Source organism: Mastigoproctus giganteus, chromosome 6 (assembly GCF_048544385.1).
Source record: "Mastigoproctus giganteus isolate SK-2022 chromosome 6, ASM4854438v1, whole genome shotgun sequence".
In the NCBI taxonomy this organism is placed as follows: domain Eukaryota; kingdom Metazoa; phylum Arthropoda; class Arachnida; order Uropygi; family Thelyphonidae; genus Mastigoproctus; species Mastigoproctus giganteus.
The window spans coordinates 22,191,989-22,209,425 of record NC_143580.1 but is presented as its reverse complement, the minus strand read 5'-3'; the positions used below and the strand labels follow the sequence as shown (position 1 = coordinate 22,209,425).

Sequence of the window (17,437 nt, the reverse complement as noted above, 5' to 3'; positions counted from 1 at the left end):
GAACAAAGATCGCATCGACACAATCGCAATATGTACGGCTACGAGTTCGCTGTCGTAAAATAACCCGCTCATTGACGGATGTCATCTATCCGGGGAAAAAAAAAAAAAAAAAACCACAAAACTGGTTTGATATTCGTATTATAACTATACAGAAAATAGAACTGTGGACATAAACAGAACATAAAACAAACAAGCCAAAAAAAGTCACGTGTTTATTTACATTTATCGCTAAATTAAGATGACAACAAAAGCATACAGGTACACGGCCAAAGTGAGTCACAATAAAAAATGTAAACAAAACAAGGCGCATGCGTAATTGCGATATGTACAAGAAGGAAATGGATTTGTTTATCAAAACAAAGTAAGAAATTACTAGGTCGATATATTTTGGTATTTGGTGTTTTTTTCGTTATTATTTCCTGACAAGTTAAAAAATATACACTGACTAAGTGTATTTTGTTCATAACTCGCTGAATACTTCTAGTTGAATACTATACCGGAAATACAACACTGATCACCCAAACACTAGTTCATCCACCAATGGCGACCAAGGACATGACGTCATTCTTCACTGAGACCTGCTGAAAACATCCGCACGTTCGGGCGAATTGTTTCCCATTCAGGATTACGCTTCCGTGGACTTTTATTTACAGAAGTTATGGAATCGCTAAGGGAACAAGTCATGATTAATCAGTTTGTTGTAGCTGCCGGGTGTGCAAGAGAACAAGCGAAGCAATTATTACAAGCGGCACATTGGCAGTTTGAGGTAAGTTTGAATGAATCACATACCGCACCACAGAAATAGATGTAGAAGAACAAACATGGCTTTCTTTACACCACTGGCATGACCATGTGGTGTGTGTGTGTATGATTTTAGCTGTTTGACCGGTTGTTGTATTGCGTGCGGATATTTTTAACGCAGTTAATTGAATACTGCTAATAAATGTGGCATTTGCTTTGAAGCAGCTTTTAAAATTTCACTTTTTCTAAGCTTTCTTTTGCTTTATTGCAGACGGCATTGAGCATATTTTTCCAAGAAGTAACGGTGCCAAGTTGCCATCATCATCAAAACGGTCATTTTAATACTGTAAGTTTTTTTCACAACTAGTCATTCATTTTTGACTTGCGTTTAGATATATCTAATAAGTGCTTTCCCCATTTACGTGAAGCGCGAAATAGATTAGTAAAGTGAAATTGTAAGAGTTTACCATTTATTCATAATCACTTGAGATTGTGTAATTCTGGTCGATTGTGGCATAACACAATTTAAAAGATTGGTCAGTTAACTTGGCATGATACGTCATTTTATGACGCACTGTTATGATGAATGAGAATAGGTATTTTGAAAGAAATGAATTGCTTTTCAAAAAAAAAAGGGGGAGGGAGGACTCTAGATAATGAAAAGTGGATCTTTCAAAAGTTAATCTTTTGAAAGATCCACTTTTCCAAAATTATCCAAAGTTCAATATTGGATTAATATATGAATACAACTGAAATTTTGTTTTTTGGTCTATATTTCAGGAGAATGATCAGGTAACAGCTAAGAATTATATTTGAAACACTTGAATTACCATACAAAATCAGATGCATTACACAGAAATAAATAATGTGTGCAATATTCTGTGGATACTTGCTTGATCAATTTTATTTTCCCACGAATGACTTCATTATGTGAGTCAGTTGTTTAGTACTGTTTAGTACGTATCATGGATTTCACATGGATTTGGCCTGGTTTACTGATGCTTGAACATATATTTATCACTGGGTTCCATAAAGGAACTAAAGATCTGATTGTAACTGAGCAACCAGGTTTCCTACAAAAGTCTATTCTTCCAAGGAAGCTAGACAATTTCTTTACTTTTAATTCTTCCCCAATCCCTACACAGTTATCCATATTTGTGCATATAATGAAGTTTGAATTTGAGAAGCTTTGAAAACATTATTTTCGAAATTGGGACAGACACTTAAAAGTTTATTATATGTTTGTGACTTGAATATATAATATACAAACCATTCACAAAATCCTGTCATCACCCACCCACACACATCAGTGTATTGTATTTTTGTGTAACTCATGCATGTAACTAGTTTGTCTCTTATTCTGAAAAGAGAATGTGGTGACATATGTGTAATGAAGATAAATTATACATTCTAAATTAGTGACAAGCAGGGCTTTGATGACAGTACCAACACTAGCTGCACTGACCCCTTCAAAAAAATTTCATGCTCTTCAAAAAATTTTTGAATACCATCAAATACCGTCTTTATTAATCTAAGATTTATAGTTATTTATATTTGCACTTTTTAATTTTAAAAAATTTACTATTAAAATTTTTGAATTATAAACTTTTCCCCACCCACAGAAAACTTTGTAGATAGTGTATATTAGTATATTTTTTTGTAAAATAATAAGAGGAGTTTACCTCAATATAGTACGTAGAACACTTCTGTATGATACTCTCCAGAAATTAAAACGAAAAAATCGAAAACTTACATTACAGTAAAAAATAAATTATTTTATTTTTTACTCTAATAAAAAATAAATAAGTAATAAATATATCAACGTAGAACGTATTGAGTATTACAGCTCTGATTCATACTATCTAGTATATTTTTGTAAGAGTTATAATTTTTTTTATTAGTTAATAATTTTTCCTTGCATATATTGTGTGTATAATGATATCAGTTGTTCACTTCTCTAGTTACTGAATTCTGATCATTGGATGAAATCCAAATCATTGGATGTTTAATATTGCTAAAATAGTGCCACTAGATTAAATATTTAGGCACATGGAGGTCATTTTAACTCTTTCAAGAATGATTTCTAGAGAATCTAAGGGAACACTAATTAAAAGGCTAGTAATTTTAGCAGTAATACATAATACCTGTGCTCATTATTATAATCATTGACCATATTTATTAGTCACATTGTCTGAGCCCATGTAATTGCTAGATATGGTTAAAGATTGTATTCATTATTGAAATGATTAATTATAAACTCCTCTGACACGATCTGGTTGTGGCAGAGTATAAACAGAAAATTTTTTTTTTTAATATTATCATTTTATTATTATTTTTTTTTTTAAAGAGTTTAGAAAAGGTGAGAGTCAGAGTGACCCCAAGATGCAGGTACCAGAATAATACAAGGACACTGACTTGGCTATACCAAGCCATTGAGTATTGAGTAAATGATGCAAGAAACTTATATTAAATATGTATGTTAAACTCACCTAAATTTATCTTTTTTTTTTTTTTTTTTTTTTTTAATGTTAGCTTACCTTGGCTGTTTGGTGTTGTTGTTTTTCATATTTGCTGACATTTGTAGATTTTAAGGTGAAGTTGTGAACCTTTATTTGCATTCTGAATGATATAACAAAATTTATAATAAGATAGGTCTTAGGGAACAAAGGTTTTGAAGAAAAGAATTGATTTTGAAGAAAAGATAACAGAAAGAGATAAAGATAATGGTAAAAATTTAAGATGTTCACGTAAGCAGTATACAGAAATTAGGTTCATTTATAGTTCCCCCAATCTCCATATGCTGTTTATGTGAAAGATGGCTGAAATAAAAAAAAAAAAAAATGCGATAGAAATTTAAAGAAATGTAGTAGAAAAGATTAATTAATAATAGAAAATACCATGTGGTTGTTCCAGAGTATAAACAGAAAATTTATTTATTTTTTTTAAAATAAGAATAAAATTGACTTAGATTTATGATGGGTGAATGAGGACATCAGGAGAAGCGGAAATCAGAATGAGCAAGGAAAAGTTGCTCCAAATGGATAAGACAATTAAATGTTGTTACACTTGCTTTCAGTTACAAACACATTAGTGAAGGTTAATAGTGATGAGAATTATGAAGACATTCCCTTTCCTTTTCTTCCATTTTCCCCCACAATACTTTTATATGATAGTGTGCAAACATATAAAGAAATAAATTTTAGTTTATTCTTAAGGCAGCTGAGGACAAGAATTTACATATCCAATGCAACTGAATGTGCAAAATGTAATTAAGGGCAACCAGGATTTTCTGGCACTGCAATTCACAGTTAGCCATGCAGTTTTGTAGCATATGGGCTCAAACTGACAATCTTACTTATAGCCATGCACCCTAACCATTGGACCAGCCCTAAATATATGAAATCCTCTCCCACATCCCTGCTACTATTGGAATAGTTACAGTACAACAACCTAAATAATACACCTTATTACACTGCAGTTTTGGATGTATCATGAATTGATTAATATTTGAAAATATGAGAAGTATACCATTCAGTTCAGATGAACTCCTAGGCAAGAATCATTCTCCAGTCTCTGTGGATTCCTCATAAAAAAGATACATGTCATTTTGCGTCAGTTACAATGTTTAAAAATTTCAAACAGCATGTGCCCCCTTCAACTTTCTAACATACTTATGAAGATAAGATGCAGACAACAGGAGATCAGCAATTTCTTTATTTCAGTAATCTTCGTAAGTATATTTTCTGTACGTATCTTAGGGTATATACTTTCCATAAATTAATAATTCTATGAGAATCATAAAATAACGAGGATTTCATTATTACTTAATATCATTTGTTATTTATTAGCCCAGCAGTAGTTACAATGATCAAGCTGTTTTGTGCTTGTTTTGCCAGTGTGCTGTTTGGCATCGATAGTCAAGATTATGAAACAGGACTTTCTCATCCTCTTTTGTTGATAATGTAGATGTTGAAAGACATAATTAATGCAGGGATTACTGATATTAAAAAAGAACATATTGCATTGTTCTAACATTAAAATTTGACTAGTTTAATAAAAATAAGTTATATACTCCAAAAGAAGCATTACAGCTTCCTTATCAGTGGCAAAACATTACTAAAATCTGTTAAAACATCATTGGTACTTATGTATTACCAGTGCTGTGAACAGTAAATAAATAGAGAAGAATTTGCTGCTAAAGACTTCAAAAAAATATTCATTTGTTGTGTTTGTTTTCTGTCTTTATGTTTTTTAAACAAAATATTACCTAAATGTTTTGAATGAAGTGTTACACTGTTAGGCTTTGTGTGAAAGCTGAGAAGCTTTTGAAATGAGTGATTTGTTGAAAACAGTGCCACACTGACTTAACTTGTTTGCTGAGGATGCTGGGACTGGTTTTGGTGTAGGCTAGATTCTTTGAGATAAAAAGAAAAAAAATCAAAAATTTTCTAATATAATACAGTACACCCTCGATTTAATGGACTAATAGGGGAGAAGGGGTGTCTGTTAATGCCAAAAAGTCCATTGAATCGAATGTAACCTGGGGGAGCATTTTTTGTTTTAATTTAAAAAAAAAAAAAAGCTTTAATACAATATACAGCACTGTACAATATAAAAGTATTAAATTATAATAAAGAATATGTAATATTTACTCACCTTTTTGACAGTGTAGTTGAAGAGTATTTTGCTGTGACCATAGCGGTAGTAGTACAGTAGTCTTTATTCAGTATCTGAAGGTAGAGGTGAAGAGGAATCCTCAGCTTCAGATTCTTCTGAAATATACACAAATGGAGGCACTGGTGCCATCTGTTTGCTTGTAGGCAGTTGAGATGTACAAGCTCTTGCAGGCTGCAGTCCATTGGCTAAATAACTGAAGTTAAATAGGAGTGGGAGTATTTCAGGGACAATTTCAGGATCAGTAGATGTCCCTATGTAGTGGATGGCGATCTCCATGAGATTTCTCTTTCAGACAGTGTAGGCCGTGCTGGTGTAATTTGCTCTTTCTCAATGTCGTCTTCTTTCCCTGCCTTGCCATATTGAACCTCATCCACAATTTCTTCTTCAGTGAGGACTTGGTAGCCAGGATCACCTTCATCATTTTCAAGCCATTTCAGAACATCATCTTCAGTTGTTTCCCAGTTGCCAGCATTTACAAGGGTGTGCCAAAAGTCACTTTATTTTTTTTTATTTTTTTCCAACCATTATTTTTTCCAAAAAGTTCTTCTTATACAGCTCTTGCAGGCTGCAGTCCATTGGCTAAATAACTGAAGTTATGTTAGGAGGCAAAAAAATACATTTCATTTTGCCATCCTTACTAACTAACTTCTCAGCACTAGGATCAGCAGGGGGCATTGTCAAGAAACAACAATGCCTTTATATTATTGGGGGAAATTTTCAGAACATCTGTCTGGAAGCACCTCACATCAGGGACAAAGTGGTTGAAGAACCAGTCAGAAAAAATCTCTGAAGTAAATCACGCATTCTTTTAGCTGGTGTAAATAACAGAAACTGATTCATAATGTCTTTAAGAGTGCATGGTTTCTTTGATTTCCCTACCACCATGGGCTTCAGGCGATGCAAGCCATCAGCATTTTGCACAAAGTAAGGCTGTGTTCATGTTTGTAGGCCAGCGTATTTTCAGGAACAGCATGATAGAACAGGCCAGTTTCATCAGCATTGTAAACCTGTGATAAAATAAGGCCCTCAGATTTAATAGGTTCATTTATAAATTTTCTAAATGGCTCAACTTGTGAAGTGTCTGCACTAAAGATTCACCACAGGTTTTCATGTTCACAGTGCCATGCCTTTTTCTAAAATGCCACAGCTATCCATCACTTGCCTTAACATTAAATCCCATATGTTTTCCAAGAGTTTCACATGCAGATTTAAACTCAAAACTTCGTACATTTAACACACTAGATCTAACCACGAGATCTCTGTTGAACATACCACTTATACACAGCTTCTAAGTTTTTATCTTGCACAACTTTCATGTGTTTTCTACTCCCCTCTGTAGAACCACATTTAGAGCTATCAACACTGTATTTTAAAGAAAAATGTTGCAATTTGGCCTTTGATTTATGGATATCAGAAACAGTTTTTTTTTTTACACCATAAATTACACAAACACATGCTACTGAGACTCCTTGTTCTAATTTCTCAATTAGCTGTAATTTCTGTGCCACATTTAAGTTCACATGCTTTCTTTTAACTCCTCTATTACTTGATGCCATTTTAAATTGTAAGGATTGCAAAATTATTTAATAAATAAAGTCAATTCAGAAATCACAGAAACACTTTGTATACAACCTGACCACACAATAGCTTGAGGCAGACTGAGACCGAAACAAAAGCGAGTCGGTAGACCTGCAGTTTAGTGTCACGTTCATCTCACAAGTCACTGCCTGCTCTTATCTGTAATCTGGGAAAACAGCTATTTGAACACATTTTCAGAAAGAATAAAAAACAATTTCCCGAATTTGATTATAAAAATAAACGTAGGTAATTATTAAAACAATAATGTAAATAGGTAATTATTATTAATTTTTAATTAATAATAACACCAAAGTTTTGTACAACCTAAAAAAAATAATATGGTAGAGATTAATTTGTACATTACTGTATTATTATTTGTCTGGTCCATTAAATCGAGGGTTTACTGTATACTCTATTGCATTAAGAGAAAGTGTGCTAAATGAATGTTAGTATTGATATGAAGGCAAATCATGAACAGGAGGAGCTAGTGTGATGCAAGAAAGTTAGGCTTATATGGCAGCATGTTATCTGCCCAATCCTATCTTAAATTTACAAAGTTAGATGAAGAGTTGTTTCATCATTTGAAAGCCTTTATCCAAAATAATTTCTAATATCCAGTTTGCAACTATTCTTTAATTTAAAAGTGTGTTCTTTAGTTAATGTCATCTGTGAAAGAAAACATGTATGTATACTATTATCTAGTTTATTCAATGCCTTACCTCAAGTCAACTTCTCATGCAGCTGCAGCCAATAAAACTGAAATATCTTTCTCTGTAGACTTGCTTTAGTTAAAATGAGAAAGTTGAAGGATATGGCACACAGGAACGACTAATTTTATAATAAAACTCTACATTGCTTTGTGGGAACTTCATTGTCCTTGTCTCTCCTCTTTCTCTGTAGGTTCATTGTGTCTATCAAGATGTGAGAGAACACTGCATTATGTAAATATCTAAATAAGTTTTGATTATTTATCCACTGATGAAGTAACCATAGTGTTCTGAAACATTTGGAATATTGTAATGAAAAGTTATTAATTAAAGTATCTAAATTATGTCAGCAGAATATAGTGTAGTTGTATTTCATTATCACAATACAGGAAGTCCTCATTGTTCATAATTTAATTTGTCACCACTTGTCTGTCATATGTATACTGCAGTATACTATATATCTCACATTGGTCATATTGCTTTAAATCGGTTTGCTTTGTTTATTTATTAAGAATTTCTTATAAATTTCATTGGAACCTTAATGTTACTTTCAGTTATCTGAAAAAACTAAACATATCTTCAGATGTTTTAATACACTTCCTACTATTATTAATGAAATGAATATAAATTTTCTAGTTGAAGTTTATATGCAAGTGTGAAAACTGTACCCTGCTTAGTTATGACATAAATTATCTATAATAGCAAATGATAATTTTGCATTAGAAAAAGTAAAAGGCTAAAAACATTACCTAGTTGGACATTATTTCCAAGGTGAACATTGCATAAACTCTATCCATTCTGCCAATTTTGGTTACATCTGCTTGCAAAAAAAAGAAAAAAAGTGCAGTAGTTAGAAATTATGCATAAAATGCATTATTTCTGTAGGTGCCACCAAAGTAACAAGAGCAGTGTTATGGAAAGAATGCAATATTTTTATTCTTTGGTTCCATGTGGATTGCAGTATGAATCAACATGGTTCCATCTGGATTGAGATATGAATCATAACGTATACATGTGAAGCAAGAATTTGGCAAAACTGTGAATGAAAAAGCTTTTAATGCTGCTAGTCATGGTTTGTTTGCTTTTAATGCAGTTTTCTATCACAAAGCACTTTACAAGGAGAAACAGAAACAAATAAAACAACCAAAAATCTGTTTGTTTTTTTTAAGAAAAATGAGGCAACAGTGTCTGAATCATTGCTGATATAAACAGGTGACTTTTTGTTTATTTATAACTTGCATTACAGGATGTTTATACTAAGGTGAAAACATTTGGTGACTGACTCCAGAACACAAATTATGTGGGACAGAGGAAAAGATGTATATAGAATGAAGAGGGGGTTGAACCACTAGTTGTTTTTGTATTTAGTAATATTTTTATGCATTTATTGAAAGTGATAAATGTGATCCCTATAATCCCTTTGTTAAAAAAAAAACTTTTAACTAAGGACCCCAATCTGGATTCAGTGGTTTAAAAGAGCTAATCGCATACAAGCATCAAGACAGTTGATTTCTCTTTGTTTTTATTGACGTCATAACTGAAAACCCTGTTTCACATGAATATGTTGAAGTTAAGGGTAACAAAATGTTCAAAGCTTTTTTCACTTTAACATATTATATTTGCTCCTAATACTTATCGAAAATGTTGTAAGTGGCTTTTGCCTATCTTGTTTGCAAAGTACTGTCATTGGTCAGTTCAGTGAGTTTGTCTTCTTACAGTGGTGTTAGATGAAACTCAGATTGAAAGGATTTTGTATTCATAGGCTACCTTACAAATGTTGTCAGTTTCCAAGATTGGGGTGAGTAAAGTGCAAGTGCATTACCATATGGGCATCCTTAGAGCCATACTAGCATGGAAGAAACTGCATTCAGCTATCATCTCTCAGGGACAGCAGAATGATAACATTGCTAGGATCTTTTCGTGTAATGTAGAATGGCAGCATTTTTTTTTTTTTTTTTTTTTTTTTTTTGAACGTACAGGTGGTTAGAAAACTTTATACAGTGCTGATCATGAATGGCTACAAATATTTTATGTATTTTATTTTAGCCATGTTGCCTTGAGCTTCAGCTGCCTTAGAAATTGAGCTAGAATAGTATGCACATTTAGAAATACATTGTTTAGTAAATCAACTAAACAAAATTTTGGTTCATTCTGGATATTTTTTGATAACAGTAAGGAGGATCCAGATTAAAATTATGTATTGGCTTCACTTAGCTGGTCAAAAGTCCCTGAATTCAAAATGAGAAACATCTGCATGATGATGATGATTTAGCATCGGCAGTAAATTACTATTAGAGTGATGTAACACGTTACATCACTCTAACACACACACACACACCAGTAAGAAAGCCTACATGCAGAAACAACTTCTTCAAGTAGTAACTTAAAAGACTTGTGTAAAATGTACAGCCTGATCATCATTGTTATTTTCATAGTTTTGCTGTATCAAGCAGAAGCACTTTCCCATGCATGCAGTACGAATCAAAAGTCGTACTGCATGCAACATAAGAGCCAATAAAATAATTTATTATGTTCATATGGTGTAAGAAATAAAATTAAAAATGGTCGGTATGGGTGCTTATCTCTGCCATTAAAGAAATAGTAACTTTTCAAAATGACCTTGATCAACATGCATAACCAATGCTAGGCAGAATAATTATAGTTACTGTTTCAGTGTTTGGTCTGTTCAGCTTTCTTACGTGTTAAAATTATATTGTATTGACAAGTGCTAAATTTGCCAATACAATATTGACATGTTGTGCACTTGTTTCTCTAGACCTCACAGAAAATTATTCTACAATTGTACAAGGCTTTCCCTGAAACAGTTTACAAACTTTACTGTGTCTATTTTCAGGGCCGGCCCTAGGGTTTTTTGCACTTATATGCAGAAGTATATTTGGAGATTGTAATGAATACCACAATTTTGAATAGAAATGAAAATACATTTTTTATTAATTTTATTTTCATCAATTACATTCTTGCTTTATGTGCTTTTTAATATTGTAGTACTGGTACTGGCCATTTGAATCAATTTTAATTGTTGCCACCACTTGTTTGGCAACAGTTTGAACCGATTTTTGTCTCTCCCGAACCTTTAAATTTTGTTTGTGGATGGTGCCACAGGATTTTTTAATAAATGTAATTTTGGTGGGATTCAAACTTGAGGTCTGCGTGCTTTTACGAATAAGTGCCCTAACCACTGGGCTCATGAGACATATACTTACTAGATTGAAACGTGGTATTAGATTGTAATTTGAACACTTTTTTTTTTTTTTTTTTTTATTAATAGTGCTAAATGAATGGTATGCATTAGAATGTAATTTGAACACAATTTTTTTTTTAAATTAATTATTTTAATAGTGCTTAATGAGGGTATTTAGAATGTAATTTGAACATAATTAACAAAATAATATTTCCCCAACTGAAAATATAAAGTATGTGTTTTTAAAAAGGATTCATGAATTATAAGTAAATATTTAATTTCGCTAAGAAACAGATTTTTAATGAAGCCAAGGTTTTTATTGACAGCTATTTACAGAGGAATCTAATAGTAAAAATGTAGTAGTAGTAGTAGTAGTGGCACATGATGCAAGAAAGCAAGTGTAGGAGCTTATGCAGCATCAGCCAAAAAAAAAAAAAAAATCATCACACCATTCCCTCCAAATGCCTGTCCAGTTCCTCCTTAAATTTATTTAAACTATCAACTTCCACAACGACAGATGGAAGTTTGTTCCAGCAATTAACCACCCGCTGGCTAAAGGCAAATTTCCGCACATCTATTCTACATCTATCCTTTCTTAATTTGAACTTATGTCCCCGTAGGTTCGTAATCTGAACAAGTGGAAGGATCCCATCAGAATTCAGCGTGCTCAACCCATTCAAGGCCTTATAGACCTCAATCAGATCACCGCGCAGGTGCCTAGTCTCCAGCCACTGCAATTTGCAGAACTTAAGCCTCTCTTGGTAAGAGAATCCCTTCATTCCCCTCACCAATCGTGTTGCTCTTCTCTGTACACGCTCAAGCAAATCTGCATCCTTCCTAAAATGAGGCCTCCAGACTTGTACGCAATACTCAAGGCGTGGCCTGACCATTGCCTTATACAGAGGGACAATCACCTCCTTTTCCCTGCTAGCAAAATTCCTATATATCATTGACAAAACCCCATGACCTGTCCTAGCAGCCTGTCTGCATTGCTCAGAAAACTTCATATCTGACTGCACAATTACTCCCAGGTCTTTTTCATTTTCTACCACCTTAAGTGTAGTACCACACAGTTGGTACGTTTCTCTGGGGTTACTTCTACCCATATGCAGTACTTTGCATTTGTCAAGGTTGAACTTCAGTTGCCACTTCTTAGCCCATCTGCCCAAATTATCTAGATCCTGTTGCAGTAGCACACTGCCATTACTGTCATTAACAACCCTGCCAACCTTTGTGTCATCTGCAAACTTCGACATTAAGCCTGATATACCTTCATCAATATCATTGATAAATACACAAAACAACAGTGGACCCAACACCGAACCCTGTGGGACTCCACTAATAACATTAGTCCACGAAGAGCAGCACCCATTGATTACCACCCTCTGTCTTCTCCCACTTAACCATCCTTTTATCCATTGTAGCAACTTACCCTTAATACCATTCTGCTCCAATTTGTACAGTGGTCTTCCATACGCAACAGTGTCAAAAGCTTTCCTGAAATCCAAGTATATGATATCAAAATTATTTTTCGCATCCAGTTCCTTTGTGACCACATCATAATAACCAATCAAATTTGTCAGACAAGACTTTCCCTTAACAAACCCATGCTGTGTTTGAATTATTGCTGCAGTCTTGTCTAGATGATCCTGCAATGCATCTTTAACCAGTGACTCCATTATTTTACCCGGAACAGAAGTTAAACTAACTGGTCTGTAATTACTCGTGTCACCCTTCGATCCACCTTTGTGAATTGGGGACACATTTGCACATCTCTAGTCCGTGGGAACCTCCCCTGAGTCCAAGGATGCTCTCATAATTATGGCTAAGGGTTTGCTTAGTTGCTTTGCCGCCTCCTTTAAAATAACTGGATAGATCCCATCCACCCCAGGTGCCTTTCTTATGTTTAACTTCAACAATTTCTCCTCCACTTTGCTCTCAGTTATTACAAAATCATTAAGCACACTGCTACAATTTGATAACCTTCTTCCATTTTCAAACTGTAATAATTCCTCACGTGTGAATGTAGATGCAAAATACTCATTCAGTTTGTTTGCTATCTGAGCAGGATCATCAACAGTCGAACCATCGATGTCAAGTGGACCAATCATATTCAACCCCTTCCTTTTAGAGTTTATATAAGTAAAGAAATCCTTGCTGTTTTTCTTAGCATCCTTTGCCAAAGATTTCTCGTAATCCGCCTTCGCCTGCCGAACCTCCTTTGTGACCTGATTACAGACTAGCTTATATCTGCCACAGGCTTCTGCGTCACCTGATAATTTATATGCATCCCATGCATTTTTCTTCTCTGTCACGAGTCTCATTAGTTCATTTGATAACCATTTAGGCCTAAACCTTGAACGATATTTCTTAATCGGTATATAAAGTCTAGTAGCTTCCACGATTAATTCCTTGAATGCTTCCCACTTAGAATTTACTGTTTGTAACATCGTCAGTTGATCCCACTGTACAGAATTTAAAAACTGTCTGAGACCACTGTACTCCCCTTTACGGAAGCAAAAACCCTTTCCTTTACCCCTGACGGTAGTTACCTCTTTGAGTAAATCCCACTTCAGCACACTGTGATCACTGCCACCTAGTGGTTCCTTTATCTGCAAATTCTTAATACACGAATGATCACTGCTGATAACCAGATCAAGAGTGTTACTTTCTCTGGTTGCCTCTCGAACATGCTGCTGCAGAAAACAATCATCCAATAAATCCACAAAAGTCTGACTGGTGTGTGAGTGACCAACCCACAAGTTCCAGTCAATATCTGGGAAGTTAAAATCCCCCAATTGTAAAACATGTGCACAAGTTTTACAATTCATGCACGCACCTAAGCTGTAAATAGATATAGGGTGCTTGCTAAACAGTTCAGTAGTAGTTTTTTGTCTATATATGGAGATTTAAGTTATTTACTGACTTTAACTGAGATACTTATATGAAATATTATTATAATAGAAATTTTAAGTTTTGCCCCCCCCCCCCCCAGATGTTGGTGCCACTATGCCCTGCTTACCTGGCTTACCGTGTTCCACTAGTCCTGTCTATTTGGTATGTATTACAAAGAAACTGAAAAGGGTGTGTATTGTAGCAGTCACCAATTTGTTAGTGATTGCCTCAGGCTTCATGTAGTGGCCATGAATTTATTCAAGGCCGGATGATCAGGCATATTCAATGTCTGATACCAGTATTAGACCTTAACATCAGTGATGATGCTACATCATTAAAACTGCAAAGTCTCAACATTTGCTGTTGTGAGCAAGACTTTGGACTTCAGGAACATTGGAAGATTTCTAATGCAAATCTTGTAATCTAATGCTCGTACTGGTGCCAGGACATGTCCTTTTTCCCTTGAATCACCTTTAATTGTTAATAATAAATTAATCACTGTAAAGGGACTTCTTGCAAGAAGTCTCTTTAACTTTTTTTTAACTGCTTTTTACGAAGTATATTCTGACAGCTATGACTCCCCTCAACTGAGAAAAAGAGAATTTTAAAGGAGTGTCTTTCTGTTTTTAATCAGCATGAGCGCTGCTTCCATTTTAGAGAAGTTAGATTATGATCCATTTCTTGTGCCAGATGAGTATTGCAGTGAGTCTTGTTGGTGATGGGTACATACACATTCATGTAAAAAGCAAGTACCATTCTAATTAGCATGGGCATAATTGAATAATCAATATAAGATTTTGCATTTGCATAATCAGTTATAGATTTTTGATAATCAATGGAAAAGTGTCTAACTAAATTGGAAATGTGTCTAACTGATGTTACATTGCATGAAAACACACATGGGGGATAGAAAATCATTTGATTATTTCAGTATTCAAATTATGAATCATTTAAATGTGCTATTCCATATCTCTAACTTCAGCACAAATGTTGTGATTCATTCGGTCAAAAGTGGCTCATTTAAATTATGCTCAATGTGTATTATTTTCTGGTTTATCTGTAATGGCTTACCATATAACTGCCTGATTTGAAACTGGAATACCCTTCCCTAAATCTCAATGTGTTAAAACAATGTTTCTCAGCTTTCTGCTTCTAGTGACTAATTTTTGAGCAAAGCATAATTCATTTATTTTTTCAGTTTTAACTTCTGTGCAGCATTTGCACTAGGAGGTTTATCTCCTCCTAGTGAAAGTGCTCTCCCAAACAATATATATATAAATCTAATTCAACTCATTGTTTGCAGGTGGCAACAGACAAGTTCATTGCACTGATAGGTAGTTTAGTTCTGAACATGTGTTGCTTTGCCACTGAAACCTGTTCAAAAGTTATTTCTCTTTGTGTTTTTGTTTTTTTTTATTAGAGCCAATTAGCTAAGTGCCACATAAAGTTTTTATTACAATATACTTTGTTCGATTGTTATTTTGTTTAGTTATTGTCAGGGGGTTTGTAAATATAACTATATCAGGAAGTGTTTTTATATTTTACTATTGAACATATGAAGTGTGCAGAGTTTACTTTTTATTTTTTTGACTTTGTATGAAATGATTAAATTTCAAAGCTCACGTGTAGTGAGTAAAACTATGTATATAATTGCTTTGAACAAGCGTGATAACAACATTACTTTCATAAAAGGCTTATGACTGTGTAAGAAAGGATTTTTATTCCTGAAACTTGGCCATTTGATTAAGTATTAATCAAATGCCCAAGTTTTCTAGCAATATTAGGTCAACCTATGTACTAAATCTAAAACAGAAAAACTCTTTGACACTATTTTTGAATTTTCAGATTAATCACCACAAATTTGTATAAAATGCAAAATTACACATGCTTGCATTTATTAAGAGTGAGGATTTTGTTTAAATTATTACAATTTTTGAGAGCTAGTTATTAATATTTAAGATAGAAATTTGGCAGAGGGGAAACTAAATTTTAACCCCTTCCCATCAGATTGCTGAACAGTCCCTAATCTCTGACAACCATAGTAAACCAGCCATCAGGCCTGACAGTATAGTAATGTTGCCATGGAAATTTAGGTAGTTAGTCTTCCTGATGTGTATATTGTATGCATCTACATAAAAAAAAAAAAAAACCTCAATACGAGATGTGGCTTTAACCACTATTGGAGCTGATACGGATGTTATTTGTTTTTTTAGGAGCATTAGCAACTAAGGCCATATTGCTCCGGGGATATGTGGTGGTCATTCCCTGATCTTTCCACATCCTCTGTATTTGGTGGTCACGGGCTCAAATGCTGATATGGAACGATGCTGTTGTCATTAAGAGTTTCTATTCATGTTCAGCAATAAAAGTTGAGAACTTGTTTTATAATTGTGCTGCTTATCTAATCAAAGAAGCAATCAATCAATAATCAAATCAATAATTCAATAGATACGAATGGTAATATTGCTGATCCTGTTGCGATTTCTGAAAACTGATAATAAATGTTCTGCCTCTACATTCATACATGAAGAATTTTTAGGGATACTAGAAGTAGGCAGTTATAACAGGCAGCTAATGATTTTGTGATAAGTGAGAATAAAGTGGAAGAGCTATTTGAAACTGAAAGTAAAGAAAGCTCCTTTGGCTGATGGAATCTGGCTAATTATATTAAAAGATTCAACAAGAGAGGTAAGCAAATCATTGGCCATAATTATGAAAGCATTCTTGGATTCATGGGAGGCCCCTATAGACGGAAGGTGTTCAGATCTCTTTTATTCACAAAGGGAAATTAAAGGGTGAAGTGAGTAATTACAAACCTGTAAGCTTGACTTCTGTTCTAGAGGAAATAATGGAGTTAAAGAAGTAATGCAGGATCATCTAGACAGAAATGCAGTTATACAAAATCACAGCATGGATTTGCTAAGGGGAGACCTTGCTTATCAACTATGACACAGTAATAAAGGAATTAGATTCAAAAATAATTTTAACATCTTTTAAACCCTTGCAAAATTAACACCTTGAAAAATGTTAATTTCAAGGTGTTTCCTGGATTAACTTGTAGTGCTGGAATACAGTAAACCCCTGCTATTCACGGTATCTGTATTTGCGATCGCTGATTTAATATAAAATGAAACCAAAAAAAATGTGAATTTTTAAAGTGCCGTGATTATTTTCCGCCATAAAAAAACATGGGCGTGGCTAAAATTATCTTTCCCGGTCAAAACAGCACTCGGTGGGTGGGGCGAGAGGGGTGACAAAATCGCGAGCGTGGATGTTTCTCGCTAATCCTTGTTCAGTATGTGTTATGTGCTTGTCATGGAAGGTTTCGTCGTTTGCTTTTAATTTATATGCTTATAAATTTATCAATTTATAAATTGATATGCTTACAAAAGTGATAAATCTACCGTTTTGCAGTGTAAAACAGACTTTTCGAGTGTGTTAACGGAAGAAAGTGACTTTATCGTGGACAAGTTCTTTCTAACCTGTACAAAAATATGGCTACAAATAACAAGGGAAATGTGAAAAGATCAAAGAAAGTGATAACATTAGCGAATAAAATTGAGTTATTAGATAAAATTTCTAATGGTGAAAGTGTCCTCAGTGGCAAAACATTATAAAATCAATGAGACAACGGATC

At 33.9% G+C, this 17,437-nt stretch overlaps 1 protein-coding gene across 2 annotated transcripts in view; it reads left to right on the top strand.

Moving 5' to 3' along the window:
• Positions 1-454: 454 nt before the first annotated feature.
• Positions 455-17,437, top strand: part of LOC150084075 (UBA-like domain-containing protein 2) — a 107,019-nt gene continuing 90,036 nt past the window's right edge. Inside the window, exons 1-3 of one of the 2 annotated variants that reach the window (XM_090375885.1) lie at positions 455-766; positions 1,013-1,087; positions 3,089-3,215. In XM_090375885.1, coding sequence (XP_090232011.1) covers positions 659-766; positions 1,013-1,087; positions 3,089-3,184 — 279 coding nt within the window. In that variant the 5' untranslated portion in view covers positions 455-658 and the 3' untranslated portion in view covers positions 3,185-3,215. The remainder of the gene's footprint in view (positions 767-1,012; positions 1,088-3,088; positions 3,216-17,437) is intronic. The other variant, XM_090375884.1, reaches the window with a different exon arrangement.